The 15,287-nt window shown below is 36.3% G+C and overlaps 2 protein-coding genes across 4 annotated transcripts; one reads left to right on the top strand and one right to left on the bottom strand.

Annotated features, from left to right (window-relative positions):
• The first annotated feature begins 129 nt into the window (after positions 1–129).
• LOC124384160 lies at positions 130–3,089 on the top strand. Of its 2 annotated transcripts, XM_046846785.1 has the most exons (9): positions 130–322; positions 532–620; positions 712–894; positions 1,075–1,137; positions 1,272–1,351; positions 1,447–1,577; positions 1,661–1,727; positions 1,816–1,982; positions 2,245–3,089. In XM_046846785.1, exons 3-8 carry the CDS (start codon positions 821–823, stop codon positions 1,890–1,892), a joined length of 492 nt encoding a protein of 163 aa, XP_046702741.1. In that variant the 5' UTR covers positions 130–322; positions 532–620; positions 712–820; the 3' UTR covers positions 1,893–1,982; positions 2,245–3,089. The 2 variants fall into 2 exon arrangements, with proteins under 2 accessions (XP_046702741.1, XP_046702750.1); XM_046846794.1 differs by lacking the exon at positions 1,816–1,982.
• Positions 2,703–11,118, bottom strand: h6pd (hexose-6-phosphate dehydrogenase (glucose 1-dehydrogenase)). 2 transcript variants are annotated; one of them, XM_046846734.1, is made up of 5 exons: positions 10,960–11,118; positions 6,054–6,715; positions 5,839–5,956; positions 5,405–5,674; positions 2,703–5,325 (listed from the first exon to the last, which is right to left on the bottom strand). In XM_046846734.1, exons 2-5 carry the CDS (start codon positions 6,699–6,701, stop codon positions 3,992–3,994), a joined length of 2,370 nt encoding a protein of 789 aa, XP_046702690.1. In that variant the 5' UTR covers positions 6,702–6,715; positions 10,960–11,118; the 3' UTR covers positions 2,703–3,991. The 2 variants fall into 2 exon arrangements, with proteins under 2 accessions (XP_046702690.1, XP_046702681.1); XM_046846725.1 differs by lacking the exon at positions 10,960–11,118 and adding an exon at positions 8,946–9,066.
• Between the last annotated feature and the right edge of the window lie 4,169 nt (positions 11,119–15,287).

Here is a 15,287-nt window from a genome sequence, read left to right as displayed (position 1 = left end):
GCCATTTTACAAGGAGCAGTATTATTTATAGACACGTCTTTCTAGAAAATGGTACGACTGATACCTGGGCATCACCAGGCACCTTCTTTAGGCTCTGCAAGGTTCACATTACTCTCCTAAGTAATTTAAGCCTGTCAGGCATCTCTTAGCACCTTTCCGGTTCATTCAGATCATTACAATGTGGTGTACATAATCTGCCCCAGGCAGCTACAAAGGATTACAGTAGGAGGTTAGTTACATTTGTAATTTGTTTGGAAGGTCTCAGCATGTTCGTGCATGATGGCGTCCAGGTGATTCATTTATCCAGGCTACAAAGAAATAGGTAAAATGTGTAATTAGCATTTTGTCTAGAAAATGAGAAGCATTGTTAGAAAAAAATACTATTTTACTATTAAATGCTTATCATTACCATATTACTATACACTACTGATATGAAAATAACCTACCACATGTGAATTCTGGTTGACTATATGATTTTCTCCCCAGAAATTATATAGTAATTGACAACCTCCTGTTTGTGTTTGTGCTCAGTTTATCCACAGGATGGTGCTATACCTAAAGTTGACATGCAATAGTCTATATTCTTCAATTAAGCCCACAAGAAGACCAACAGCATTCTGGTGAATTCATTTTCTATCTTTTTTTTATTTTTATTTTATCTTTGTTACACAAGAATGAGTGATTATTTGTTTTTTTTGTTTTTTTTAACAGAGTGCTGAGGTATTGTAACTGTCCACACTGTTTCTCTTGTGCAACCTGTTCTTCACGTTTTGCATCTTCACAGCTTGTTCGAGCGACTCTATGCCCTTAGCAAAAAAAAATGTTTCATCACTTCTTGGTTCATGCTGCATTTCAGAGCAGCAGATGGCTTCCACGCGACCAACGACTAAAATTGTAAGCTGCTGATATGTAACTGACTTATGGAGGATTTTGCAATGCTTGACTTGCTTTTAACCAGATCCAGAACAGAAGTGTTGCATGATGCTAAATGATTTGAAGTTTGATTTTGTACAGTCTTAGTCATGTCCTGACATTATATTACAAAATAATGTGGATTTTCTCCTTTTTTTGCAGCCAAATAGTGCTTTTTATGTTTGTAGTGCTTTTTCTGACACCCCAGGTATACATATTGACAAGGCAAGTCCTACACAGTCCTAAATAATCTACACAGCTCCATAATGTTTTATTAAAATAATTAAACAATTAGTGATAAAACTATTCTTAAACTAACATTTCTTCTAATGCTTTGTTTGTAAATGATGTCTTTCCAGGCCAAAGTCTTCTCGCTACTGTGAGAAGCCGCTCTTGAACAACCTCATAGCCTTCATTGTGTTTTCAGTGGTGGCTACAGGTGGTCATTCACTACACTAGTGATTATTCCACATGTTTATCATGCAAATATCGTACAAACTAACACCTGTATCACCTTTTCTGTGTCTGCTGAAGGCTTAGCAGTGACCCTTACTCTCACTGATCCTGTACCCAAGAGTATTAAAGCAGCTTATCACACATTCGGCATGCTCTCATTCACTCAAGGACTTTGTACCATCATTCTGACTTTCAATGCCTCCCAGTGTGTGAGTGTATTTACTTCAGATTGAGTCATCTTTAGGGCTGCCAGAATTATAATGTTCTAGTGATATATTATTTGTTCCCCCAGGAGAATACCACGCCAGAGCTCTATCTCTTTTCACTGGTACTTTCATGGGGTTGTATCATATCAACAGGTAAATAAGTGCATCCAGAATATCTGAAGGAATGACTTTATACATAAATGTTAAAGCAACCAAAAAAATTCTATACATGTCTATACAGCATTCTTTCTGATAAGGGGCTGCTTTTGGATGTTCTACGGAAAGTATCCAAACTGGTTCAGAGAAGCATGCCTCTAGGCTGGCGTGTGAGCCACTGTCTAGCTCACAGCTTTATACAGCCCTATGTTTTATTCAGAGCCTTCTGTTGAGCTTGAGACGGGTGTTCAGGTGAGCTGGGTGAGCTCCTGTTACAGAGGATATTGATTTACACTGCTGGCTATACAATCTAAAATTGTGAAATGATTTTGGTAATGCATGCAAAGTAAATCCATCTGCAGATCGTCACTGTATTTAAATGACATTTTGACAAAGATTGTATATTTGTTAAAATAAACATTTAATAGATTTTACAGTAATTCTTATACTATTTTCAAGAACATTTTCAAAGACATAAATGAAAACATTATAAAATCTCTTTACACTTTTTCAGATATCCCCCCAAATACCGATGGGTTCCCCTTGAGTCTGGTTCCTCTCAAAGTTTCTTCCTCATAACATCTAAGGGAGTTTTTCCTTGCCACAGTCGCCATGGCTGCTCATCAGGGATAAATACACATTGTTCACCTTAACTCTTAAAATTCTGTAAAGCTGCTTTGAGACAATGTCTGTTGTGAAAAGCGAAATAAATTTGACTCTGTCCAACAAAAAAACAGTGTGAATTTCCCTCGATAATCAATAAATCTATAAATGATCCAATTAAATGACCGTTGTCAATCTTGAAATGTTTGTTTTTAGAATATTTAATGAATGGCTGAATCTGCTTTTAACTAAGATAAATGAATATAGAAGTTGACATATAATATGTCTTGTTATGTTAAACCCCCAGAGCTTGTTCTTTTCTGCTTAACACTGATATTCAATGCACAAAGAATGGTTTTACACACACACTCTAATAATAACACTTTATTTCAAATTTTGACAAATCCTTTCTGTAAGAAAATCTGTGAAACATACTGAATGGAAAGACAATCTGTAAAGCATGTTTGATTTGTCCGATTGTACATTGCAGATTTTACAGTACTTTGCATTTGATACTCAACCAAAGCATTTAAAACAGACAATTATGTCATTTAAACTGAAAGCAATAATAAAAAAAAACTCTTTCCAATTTTATTCCAGTGTCATCACCACTTCCCTGTAGTTTTAATGAAATGGAAAGGTATCCTTTGAAAGAACACCAACAGGTTTGTGTTTTTAACTAATACAAATGATAAGGCACTTTATTGTGAGGTATTATTTTGTAATTGTATAGTTCTGGAATGTCCGACTTAAAAAGCAAAAGTGGAATTGGCAAAACGTGAAAGCCTGATTCTACAGCTGAAATATAGCTTTAATATAGAAAGCCAGTATTTTAAAAGCCAGTGAGGTAAGAAAATCCTTACATACACTCATTTAGACTAATCACAGATAAAAACAGTTCCAAAAATGTCATTTTATGTGATGATTCAGAATGTTATGATACCATTCATCCATGTGTACATGTTAAAAAAACAGCCATAACAGGCTAAAGACACACCTTGAGGATTTGTGTGTCTAAATACTTGTTTTAAAGGCAGTTACAGGGCTGCATGTATGACCCACTGATCACAGCAGGAGTTTTTACATTATAGCATGCTCCTTAAATTTTTTTCCCTTTTACGATAGCGCAACAACAATTTGAAATATCACATTTATTTTTGTTTTAATATTAATATTCACAGTGCTGTACTTTCCCGTTTACAACCTGAACAAAAGGCATCAGAAATAGAAAACATGGAATGCAATCAATTATTCAAAAGGATGAAAAAATGGACAAGTGTGCAGTACTAAAAAAGACCTTTAAATTTGCTCTTTAAATTGGATCTGTAAATATAAACCTAATCCAAGTTATCTTTACGAACTGGCATCTTTTTTTTTCTTTTTCTCAAATAATCTATTTCATATAGGATTTCAAGAGATAACAATTATTATCATTGTGGTGTACCCATATCTCACTTATTGCAAGAAGGTTCCCTTTTTTATGTTGATTTTTCTTTTTATTCTGCACACATTATTGTGGGCAGATTTTAAAAAATGTGTTTTATAATTAACAGAGTGCTATTGAAATCAATCAAACACCCAGTGGATCCCTGATATTATAGTACACTGAGTATAACGCTACGTAGTTTAAGTTCTAGTATTCCTACCGTTTCTGCCTCTTATCCTAAAAGTGCATCATAGTCTATATACCATGTTAGATGGCCATCATTTAGCTGTACACTTGTGATTGGATACTTGGGAGTTTTCCCCTTAATTCTACTGAGTTGAACAACAAGCTCATGTTTTCTCTTCCCCATGACCAGTATTCCTACCCTGTGAGCTTTGTTGATGGCAGTGAATGTAAGACTCATTCGCTGGTGAGGTTTCGTTGGACTTTCAGTCAGGGCCACTAGGTTTTTCCCAATATTTTTCAGATTGGTGTCTTCGAATAGTGAAGCAGTGTGGCCATCCGCGCCTACACCAAGCAATATATAATGAAAACGAGAGCCATTGACAAGCTGGCTTATTTGCTTCTCATAAAGGAGCGCACCTCCATCTTCCTCAACACACAACCGCTGGTTTAGATGAACAGGCATGGGATGGGTGTTGAAGTAAGGAATGTGGACATTCTGCAGTAGCTGATCATGAATGGTACGGAAGTTGGAATCTGACTCTGTGGGTGGCACACACCGCTCATCCGCTAACCACACATGAGTGCTGTGCCATGGGAAGTTGTAGTGGTGCTGTGCAAGCTGAAGAAACAGGGCAATGGGACTGGAACCACCTGACAAGGCCAGATGAAATTGACCTTCAGCTTGAACTACCTCTTCGGCCACATTGTGCAGGTCAGAAGCTAAGCGTTCAACTAGTTCTTTGGACCAGGCAGACACCATGTCAGCACTGCGGAACTTACCTTGCATGACCTGGAAGTTCTCTTCGACACCTTGCCTAATGATATTCACCTCCTCATCACTAATGAAGGACACTAGCCGACCTTGCAGCTGAAAATTAAGGAGGTCACCATTAGTGGCACCACCCGGGTACAGACGTGGAAAGACATTGTTCAGACTCTTCAAGAGCGGTGTCCAGAAAGCCCAGGATGCCATGAGGTTCTCAGCGCTGACAAAGCTATCCTTACGCCCATAGAACACATTAGATATCAGCTCATAATAAGTCTCTGTGGGCACCTCTGGAGTCTGGATGTAAAAGTCAGAGAGTGGTAACCCAAGCACCGAAACATCTTTCTGCCCAGTAACCTCTTTCCAATCACTCACCAGATCTGGCTTGAACAAATTTTTGCTAACAAGTATTGCTGAATACTGGAGACTTCCATGGCCAAGATAGAATACAATCTGTTTTGGTTTGCAGTGAACACTGTTGTTGTCCTGGATGCAAAAGTTGTCATTTTTGAATATAACTCGAGCATATCCAACACGTTCATCAAGCATCTTACCGGACGACATAAATATGGGAATGCCGGCATACTGAGGACCACGTCCAAAGATGACCACGCCTGCAAACATATTTTCAATGGGTCAAATCAGTACTAATAATATTTTACAACAAGCAGCCAGTTAAAGTCATACACTCACCTGCAAAGGTTGGGGTACGACTGAAATAATCCTTTGTTTTGTTGAGTTCCATCTGGACTTCTGCATTATAGCCCTCATACTGACCTATAACTACATTGTTCCTATCAAGGTATTCAATGGCACTAAAGACTTTTAGCTTGTTCTGTAGGACCTCATCGCTGTTTGAGAGGTTAGCAGGTATGTTCATCATCAGAAGGGTCATCATTTCTGTAAGGTGGTTCTGGAGCATGTCTCTGATGACCCCATATTGGTCATAAAACTGAATCCGGCCTATAAATGCCAGAACAAAAAAACATTAGCCAGATGGCTTATGCATGCTTATCTAGGTTTTAAATCAATAGAACGACCACAATGTAAACTTTGCAGTTTTTTTTCTATGTTGCAGCCATTTGTTTGCAGTAGTAAGCAGTCTGCGTGTATGACACAGTCATTACCTTTGCAATCCAACGTTTCCTTCAATACAATCTCTATTCTCTCGATGTGGTGCTTGTTCCAAATTGGCTTTAGCATTTTATGATTTTTTTTCCTAAACGGCAATATGTGGGAGACAACCTAAAGACAGAAAACAAAGAAAACATGAATAACATATAAAACTTATTCTAATTCAGAATCATATTTACTCAGAAATACAGGATAACTGTGCATTTACCTGCTTTCCTAAATAGTGATCAATCCTGTACATCTCCTCCTCTTTCAGGAAATTGTTCAGCTGTGCTGCTAAAAGCTGGGCGCTGTTGAAACTGTGTCCAAATGGCTTCTCCAGAACAACCCTGAGCCATGCTCCAGCTGGGAGGTGACACGTTTTATTGATCTTTTCTGCAATTTCAGCATAAGCAAAGGCTGGAACAGACATGTAAAATAGTCGTCCTGCTTCTGTCATGCCTTCCTGATCCAGCTGCAACTGGATCTGTTCACTAAGCTTCTCATAATCCTCCATGCTCTTAAGCTGTAGGTACTGGGACAGTCGCAAGAACTGCTCTTTAACCAGAGCACATCGTTCAGTCGTAAGTTCAGATGGGCATTTTAACTCCTTCAATATCTCAAACAGCAGTGGAGTGCCCTTCTCAGTTGATGAGAGGCCACCTCCATAGAAGGAGAAGGTGTAGCCTTTGCCTACTTCAGTGGCATAAAGATGGAAAAAACCTTGCCAGAGGTATTTTTTTGCCAAGTCACCAGTGCCACCCACAATAACCACAGACACATGGCCAGGGCTCGGAGGAGCCTCGTTGTCCTTGGTGTGGACGCTTTGGCAACATGTGGTGGCCAGCAGCAGCAGACACCATCGTATCCTCCACATGGTTTCACCAAACCCTTTGCAGAATAACAAAACATAATGAACAAACAGATAAACTTGTAAACAAACACATATTTCGACAGGACAATAAATTATCTAAATGAATTATATCTTAATCTTTCTACAGTGCAGACATTAAATAATGAATATTGTACAGAAAAAATCATCATCCCCATATGTGCTTGTTAAATGTGTTACAATCTAATTCGGGGTTTAGTCCCTTTCTGCAATTGTGAAACCCTCCACTCCACTCTAGATTTAATAGTGAGGCTGTGTGGATTAATGCTTATTGAGTCACAAGAGCACTAGTAAAGTCAGGCTCTGATGTTGGCCAAGCAGGTCCAGTTCCTATTCATCCCAAATGTGGTCACTGAGGTTTAGGACAGGGTTCCACTTAAGTTCTTTCACAATGAAATTCATTATAGTATTGTCATGCTGAAACACTTTGGGCACCTTAGTTTCACTGAAGGAAAACTGTTATTGCTATAGCATACAAAAACATTCTAAACAATTTCAGGTTTTCAACTTTCTAACAGTTTAAAGAAAAACCACATATGGGTGTGTGGCAGTGCGAGCATGGCCTATTGCTGACTTTTTAATTGGTCGGGCAGGAGCTGGAGGAAGGCATGTGATATAGATCACACACCCGTGGACAGTTTTCCAAATGAGTGTTCTCTGTTGCAGTGAGTAATGAAAAGGATGAAAAGGACAGAAGGAGGAAAACCTCAATAGGGTGCAAAGATCATGTGTCCAAATACCTCTTGCCAAATAGTGTCTATAGAAATATTTAGGTTCCTCTGGCATACCCCCTCCCAAGTTATAAAGTAGTTTCAAAGATACAATTTTAGGTTAACCGTTTAATTTTACTGACCGCAATAATAACTGAACATTACAAATGATGGAACATTTCAGAACAAAACAAATATTTATTAAACTTATTATAATTAGTTTGCTCTGTAGGAACAGAAATGTTAACTTTTGATATCTGTGAAAAAGGAAAGCTTTGTTTATAGAAAAAATGTAATCTTTTATTTAAAAATCAACAACAAAAAAAAAGCTGCTGTTCTTTTGTGTGCTTAGTCTATCAACTTTCAGTTTCTCCTCCTAAGGCATTTTGGGTTGATAAGAGTAAATTATCCACCTACTTTGCATTCCTTACACCTGTATTTCTTGTGTTCCTTTTTTTACACAAATTTTACACAAGCATCAGCATCATGGGCTGAACATTATCTGCATTTCACCCTTTGTTGGCTGCATAAATGTACTTTTTTGGCTACAAAGAAACCCATGCAAGGATTTCATCACACTTTTAGTGCTGTTGAACTTTGCTCCACAAAAGTCCAAACTAATCCATTTTAAGCTATTTGTTAACAGCAAAAGTGTGATGCAAATGCTAATATTATAAACTTTGGATATGAATAATGTATAAAAGTATTAGCCATACTACTCCATATATTATACCAGTCACTTCTTTTGTTCAGTCATATTAAAGTACTAATGATGTCACGGTTAAAATTGTACAGTTTTGTTAATATCAAAATCTAAATATCATATCCTATTGAACACTAATGAAGTTTTTCCCCCCAACAAAACATTATACTATAACTAATCCGATGTGTCTTTCTGACATTTAAAATGTTATTGTTATTATTAACATTATATTGAAATTAATTGTATTTTTTTTTTTAAGTTATTGATAGTAACTTCAAGGCTCTAACACACTAAAGCAATAAAATCAACATTAAAGCCTGTGACTATACTGACAGCAAAAATCCCTTCTTAAAATCCCTTATACTGTATAACAGTTTACATTTAACCATAGCAATAATGTAGTAACGAAAATGTCTCTGCCGAGACTTTTAAGACCCGTTTTATTATTTAGTATTATTATGCAATATAGCAAATGCACATCACTATAGCTTTAACAACAGCATTATAAACTATAAAAATTACAAGTGCCACTGTTTACAGTGTGAACATGAGCTGTAATTGCTGATTAGGTTAACACCCTACATAAACACATCCTTCTTTAATTTAGTTAATATGTCTAAACTGTCTGTCACTACACAGGAAAACAACATGAATCATCCACGCTGCATACATACTCATCTGTCAGTTTAATTTGTCCTATTAAATAATTAATCCATTCATTATATTGTATTCAACTGAGTATTGAAATCTATGACAATGTGCTGTTGTTTTCCACAATATAAACTACCAGATTGCTTTTAAAAATGTTTTTTTTACCTGAGTTCTAGCAGCAGGACAGGTGTCTGAATAAGATAATGAGCACTTAGATGCTCATCCCTGGTTGTCTTGCCTGAGTTTCAACAGTTTCAGTTAATCCAGAAAAGAAGACACTCGGGTTAATGATAAATGTCCGGCTCTGGATTTGAGTCCACACAAGCAAGGTTAAGCCAACAAAGCTATTTAGATTGTTTAGTACCTTGGCCAAAAGACTGTCAGTTACAGTAAAAGACTTTTAGGGAGTGGGGGCAGGTGTAAATATGAATGCCATATAAACCCAAAATATACAACTTTTTAAGAAGTTATGTTTCTTGAATGCTCTTGCATTCTATTTTATGGTCATGTCTTTTCAAAATGACTTAATTCCATGAACAATTTTGATTAAATAAAAAAAAAGTGAACACGTGTTATATATATATATATATATATATATATATATATATATATATATATATATATATATGATGAATCTAGAAAATGTTTTATTAAACTAAATCAATTTTTGTGATTTATTCTGGTATATATATATATATATATATATATATTTCACTCTATTTCAATTTGTAGAGAGCGAGAGAAGAGGTCAAATACAGAATATGAGTGACTTCTGACCTCATGAGGTTTTTACAGGGAATTTCCACCATCCTCCCTATTTGGAGTAAGCCACGCTAATGGAATTTTCACATTAGGGAGGAGGCTGTGTGGGTGCTACGCTGTGTCAGGCATTACATCTTAGATAAGTCAAGTCAATCCAAGATAATCAAGATCATCCAAACATGTTAAGAATCAAATATATTTTCACTGCATGTCTGGGCTAATACAATATATGTTCTAGACAAATGCAAATACAGAAAGTAAAAGAGGAACTTGTTCTTTTTTAATACAACTGCAGAAAGCTTTTCTGAACATCTTGGTGAAACTGGAGCTTTTCACAAATGAATACTATGTAGAGATGCTTATATTTTCACTAACAGAAAATGACTAAATACAGTACATGTAGAAACAATTATAATACTGTTTAACTTAGTTTTTTAAGATCTCACAGACAAACTTCAGTTAAGATGTGATGTTGCTGAGAGTGAGGAACCGTCATGCTGACAGCACTAACAGTTCTACCACTGAGGTTATTAAAAAAAAAGCAGTCTGGTTTAGGCCATATGAATATGATCCTACATCCAGTATATGCTGTCTATCTTTTAGTAAAATCATAGACAGCATATACTGGATATAGGATAATAAAATAAAACTGATTCATGACTGTATTATTTGGTTGAAACACAAAATGTATAGATGGAGACTCAACATAGGACTTTGACGTGGCATACCATCAGAGCAGTTCTGCAAAACACACTTAACACACAACTGTGATGTGATTTCCTGTAGTAGAACTCTTGAGATCTCTCTCTTACACACACACACACACACACACACCAAGCTTGTACTTTGTCTTGTTTTGGGTTTATAGCTTATAGCTATAGTTTATAGTGTATACTTATAGATAGACAAACAAAGAACCTCATTAAGGGGTTCTAGATTTAACCGAAGATCATGTGATTTTTCTTTCATGTGGTCAGCTGCAAGGTTTATTAAACTGCAAACAAAAACAAATCAAAGGTTTGCATTTGCATAAAGAAGCCTAGTGAGATATCAGTATTGTAATTGATCTGGTTATTGGTTGTGCTAACAAAAAGGTCACATTCCAGACAGAACGGATCCACAGGATGAGGAATTACTTATTCTAGACTGATGAATTCCTGATTTAGCCAATGCTGCACCAATTTATACATACTACATACCTATACACACGGATCAGGATGTATCTCCTTACCTTATGCATAGGTATAAAAGACATGTATGATCAATGAGTCCTACATCCTGCTCAGGATAACACGGTTACAGAAAATGAATATGTGATGAATGTTAGTAATGTTTGTAAAGATTAATGCATGCAGAATGTCTCTGTTATTAGCGATATGATTTAAGAACAGTAAGAGATCCGGGTCGCTTTGCTTACCTGTGCTGTTCCAGCGCGCAGTGTGCGATATGCATCATGACAGCCGCTTCCGTAAGTGTGCGTGGTCACGTGACATCAACGCCTCTTTGATAGTGTGGATAGTGTTATTTTCTTTTCTTTTTTTTTTTTTTGGACCTCAGAACAGAGAGGACTCTCCCTGACAGTGAATACCTTGTGTCCTAGGGTTACTTACTACAAAAAAAGTCCCTAAACACCCCCGAATTTATTTCAACTAATGCCTGTGCTTCTTTTATAAGCTTAATTTGACTCTGTTTTACAAGAAAAAAATGACATTAATAAAGGACAACGATCAAAATGTAATTTAAAAATGAGAAGATAAAAAATGTATATGGCTCTTATTGTGCAGCGTTGTGCTCTAGTTTCGATCCACTTGTCTTCTGTGTTTAAATTGGGTGGCGTGCTCCCTCTGGTGGGGCACAAAAGAGAGTGCAGGGGGCACATGTGAGGAGTGATAAATATGTATGTATGTGTGTGTATATATATATATATATATATATATATATATATATATATATATATATATATATATATATATATATATATATAAACGTTTATATATATATATATATATATATATATATATATATATATATATATATATATATATATATATATATATATATATAAACGTTTTTTTAGGGCAATCAAATGCAAATTAATTTCAACCCCCATCTCCACCTCCTGTTTTTTACTCAATGCCACTGTCTCTAATCCATACAACATCGCAGATCTCACTACAGTCCTATAAACTTTCCCTTTCACTCTTGCAGATACTCTTCTATCACAAATCACTCCTGCTATCACACTTCTTCACCCACTCCACCCTGCTTGCACTCTTTTTTTCACTTCTCTAACACACTCTCCATTACTTTGCACTGTTGATCCCAGGTACCTGAACTCCACCACCTTCTCCACCTCTTCTCCCTGCAACTGCACCACTCCACTGCCCCCCCTCTCATTCACACACATGTGTCTTACTCCTACTGACTTTCATTCCCCTTCTCTCCAGTGCATACCTCCACCTCTCCAGGCTCTTCTCAACCTGCTTACGACTTCCACCACAAATAACAATATCTGCAAACATCATAGTCCGCGGAGACTCCTGTCTGATCTCGTCCGTCAGGTCAGACAGGAGCTTGGTCTCCTGAACACACAATGTGTCTACCTTTCTCTTCTTACCAGTCATATTACCAACATTTAAAGTGCCCACCCTAACCTCCACTGTCCTACACTTCTCCTTTTGGCACTAAGAGTGCACTCTGTTGTGCAACCCTAATGGCTGGGTTAAAACTGCACAAAGACTTTTTATTCACATTTAAAACATTGCAATACGACATTGGAACATTATTAGATTTTTTATTTAATTGCCTACTGCATACACACTACTTCCCTTTTCTGTCTCTTTATCTTTACAATATAATTAAACAAGAATTGTTCTTCATTCTTTTATATATATATATATATATATATATATATATATATATATATATATATATATATATATATATATATATATATATATATATGTGTGTGTGTGTGTATGTGTGTGTGTGTGTGTGTAACACTTCTGCATGTTTTTATAGACCCATTCATTTATTATAAACATTTTGCGATACCATTTTTATTTTACCCTTTTGGTGATTGGTTTCTTCAGGGCCACTGTTCAAAATCGTTGATGCTACAGGGAGGCAGGTTGTTTTTTTTTTTAGCATGAAGAATCGCAATGAATATGATGTTAGACCTATTTCCACCTCATGTCACTGGACTCCTGATACAACACATCCCTGACCAGGACATGCCAATTTTTAAGGACATGCCAATTCTTATTCATTGTTCAATGTTAACCAGTGGGTTCCTAGATCAAAAATATGCAGGTGCTTCCTATGTGGAAGCTTTTTTGTCACAGTGTGTTCTGTAAGGCTACCTCTAAAATGCTCCACCTATTGCAAAAAGCTAATTCTAATATTAATAAATTACAAATAACAATAATGAACAAACAAAATACCCAAGAACACGATGTTAAATTAACATTTAGCTTTTAAAATGTTGATTAGGGAACATGCATATTAACACATGTAATGATATTTTATTTGTGGTCAATTGAGTATAGTCAATTTAGTATAAAATCTGTTCCACAATTAGCTGTTCTTGATTACTCCTGTAATTATTTTCCATTCCTTGTACATTTTCTCTGCATTTTCAAAGTGAGGGGTTAAGAAATGAGGATGGGAAGCACGCAACGGAAATGAGAAGGTGCAATTTAAGAAATGAGAAGCCCCCTTGGTTTTTGTTATGCTAATGTGAAGGTAGTTTCCTTTACAGCACTCAAAAAAACTGTCCTTTAAGTCTTTATACTTCCCTCTTGTCATTCACAACATACATACAATAGCAGAATCATCTGAAACCTTCTCCATGTGACAGATGTTGTTCTGAGAAGTACAATGACTGTACATAAGGGGAAAATGGTATACCCTAAACCCTAAAGCTGACCTGTTTTGAACATAAAACCTTTGCCATTTGCTGCAAATAATTTAATCTTTTTGTTGTTGTTGTTGTTGTCTTAAATTATTTAAGTGGTGTGACATTAAGAAGGCAAACATTTTGTTTAATTATTTCTCTTAATTGGAGGCAGAAAATGACATGATAATTGTCCTGACATTCAAAAATGTGCAAATGCAAAATGAATAAACATTCCTACATATTGCTAATATCAACAATATAATAGAACATCCTTATGCTCTAGTTCAGGTACTTGTACTTACACACACATTCACATATCTATGAACACACAAATTTACTCACTTAAACCCATATACACTCATCTTTGAACCTGTATCCAAGGTTCTAAGTAATGGATGCAACATTTAAATGTTCAACAGAGCTTTTTTTTTTTTTATTAAACTGTTTTAACCATAACAAACATTCATTGCTGCATTATTTTCACACCCACACAAATTTAACAAAGAATTTCTTGTAATGCTATTTTTGACTAAAACAAAAGTATCGCACAGAGAGTTTTGCTTTGCTCAAAGTGATGGTTTTGTCACAAGCCAACTTTAGCTCAACAGGTGGCCATTTTACCTGGAGTGTGACATCTGACACTTAAATAGCTGTAGGGCTACAGAGTTCATTTTTCACCATTAAGAATGATAGAGCAAGAGAGTGCACAAGTGAAAATCACAGCTTATGTTTATATTCATTTTAACTACCTATCTTTCTCTTCCTCTGTGTGTGACGGTGTGTGTGTGTGTGTGTGTGTGTGTGTGTGTGTATGTGGGGGTTTCACAGTAAGGCCTCCCAGATAGTTACAAAGAGGTCAAAGTGAGACAAACAGTAAACAAGAGGACAGAGTTCCTGTTTGTGTGACAAGTGTAAGAAACCTCTGAAGACTCCACTGATCCCAGCTGTCACTATAATGCCATAGCATCAGATCACTTGAGGTGTGTGTGTGTGTGTGTGTGTGTGTGTGTGTGTGTGTGTGTGTGTGTGTGTATGCATGCATGTATGTGTGTGAGTGTTAAAGACAGCCATTCAGACCACCAGGAGGTCTATTGTGTTGAAGATCACCCACACTTCTTGCCTCAGTCCAATATCCCTGTTTCCTACTGCCAACCTGACACTTGCCTTCCTTCCAGTTAGCGCTTTGTTCCAACAGCAGTGTTAAATTCCAGTCAAGCCGAGTACACAAGAGTGTGCATATGAATGTGTACTGTCGTGTTTCACCACTACATGTTAGACACTAAATTTACAATTGAAAGTCAAAGCAATTCAGAAGCAATGTAATATGTATCCTGTTTTCAAAGACTCTAAACTGTAAATTTAGGTGGATTAAATAACCACGAAAATGCTAGGTAGCTAATATTAAAGTCTATGACCAATAAAGGTTAGTTCAATATCTAACATTAAAGAAAATGCCCAGGCACTAGCTAGCTAACAATAACAATCTCTTTATAATAATATTTTTAAAAATGCTAGCTATCTACCTAGCAAACATTACAGGAAATACACAAAGTTAACTAGAAATTGCTAGTCATCTATCATTAATGAACATTCCCAAATCAAACTAGGTGACTAGATAGAAATCCCTGATCAAAGCTATTGCAGAAATACAAATAGGGATTTCACAGTCCATAAAGACAACAGGCAAAAAAGTTGCCTATTTATTAGTTAAATTATGTAAATAACAAACCGTGTGTGTGTGTGTGTGTGTGTGTGTGTGTGTGTGTGTTGTTGTTGTTTTTAGTACAGTCCATTATTATATGTACAGTGTCAACCTCTGCAATATTATCTCTTTTTGCTTGCCCCTA

Source organism: Silurus meridionalis, chromosome 1, assembly GCF_014805685.1.
Source record: "Silurus meridionalis isolate SWU-2019-XX chromosome 1, ASM1480568v1, whole genome shotgun sequence".
Classification (NCBI taxonomy): Eukaryota; Metazoa; Chordata; class Actinopteri; order Siluriformes; family Siluridae; genus Silurus; species Silurus meridionalis.
The sequence above is the reverse complement of the archived record's forward strand: the minus strand, read 5'-3'. Positions and strand labels throughout refer to the sequence as shown.

Coding starts and splice junctions, on each gene's coding strand:
- LOC124384160 (XM_046846785.1), top strand. CDS start 821: ATGTTTCATCACTTCTTGGTTCATGCTGCATTTCAGAGCAGCAGATGG. Junction 895..1,074: donor CGCGACCAACGACTAAAATT/GTAAGCTGCTGA, acceptor CTTTTTTTGCAG/CCAAATAGTGCTTTTTATGT. Junction 1,578..1,660: donor CTTTCAATGCCTCCCAGTGT/GTGAGTGTATTT, acceptor TTGTTCCCCCAG/GAGAATACCACGCCAGAGCT.
- h6pd (XM_046846734.1), bottom strand. CDS start 6,701: ATGTGGAGGATACGATGGTGTCTGCTGCTGCTGGCCACCACATGTTGC. Junction 5,957..6,053: donor ATCACTATTTAGGAAAGCAG/GTAAATGCACAG, acceptor TTCTGTCTTTAG/GTTGTCTCCCACATATTGCC. Junction 5,675..5,838: donor GGAAACGTTGGATTGCAAAG/GTAATGACTGTG, acceptor TGGCATTTATAG/GCCGGATTCAGTTTTATGAC.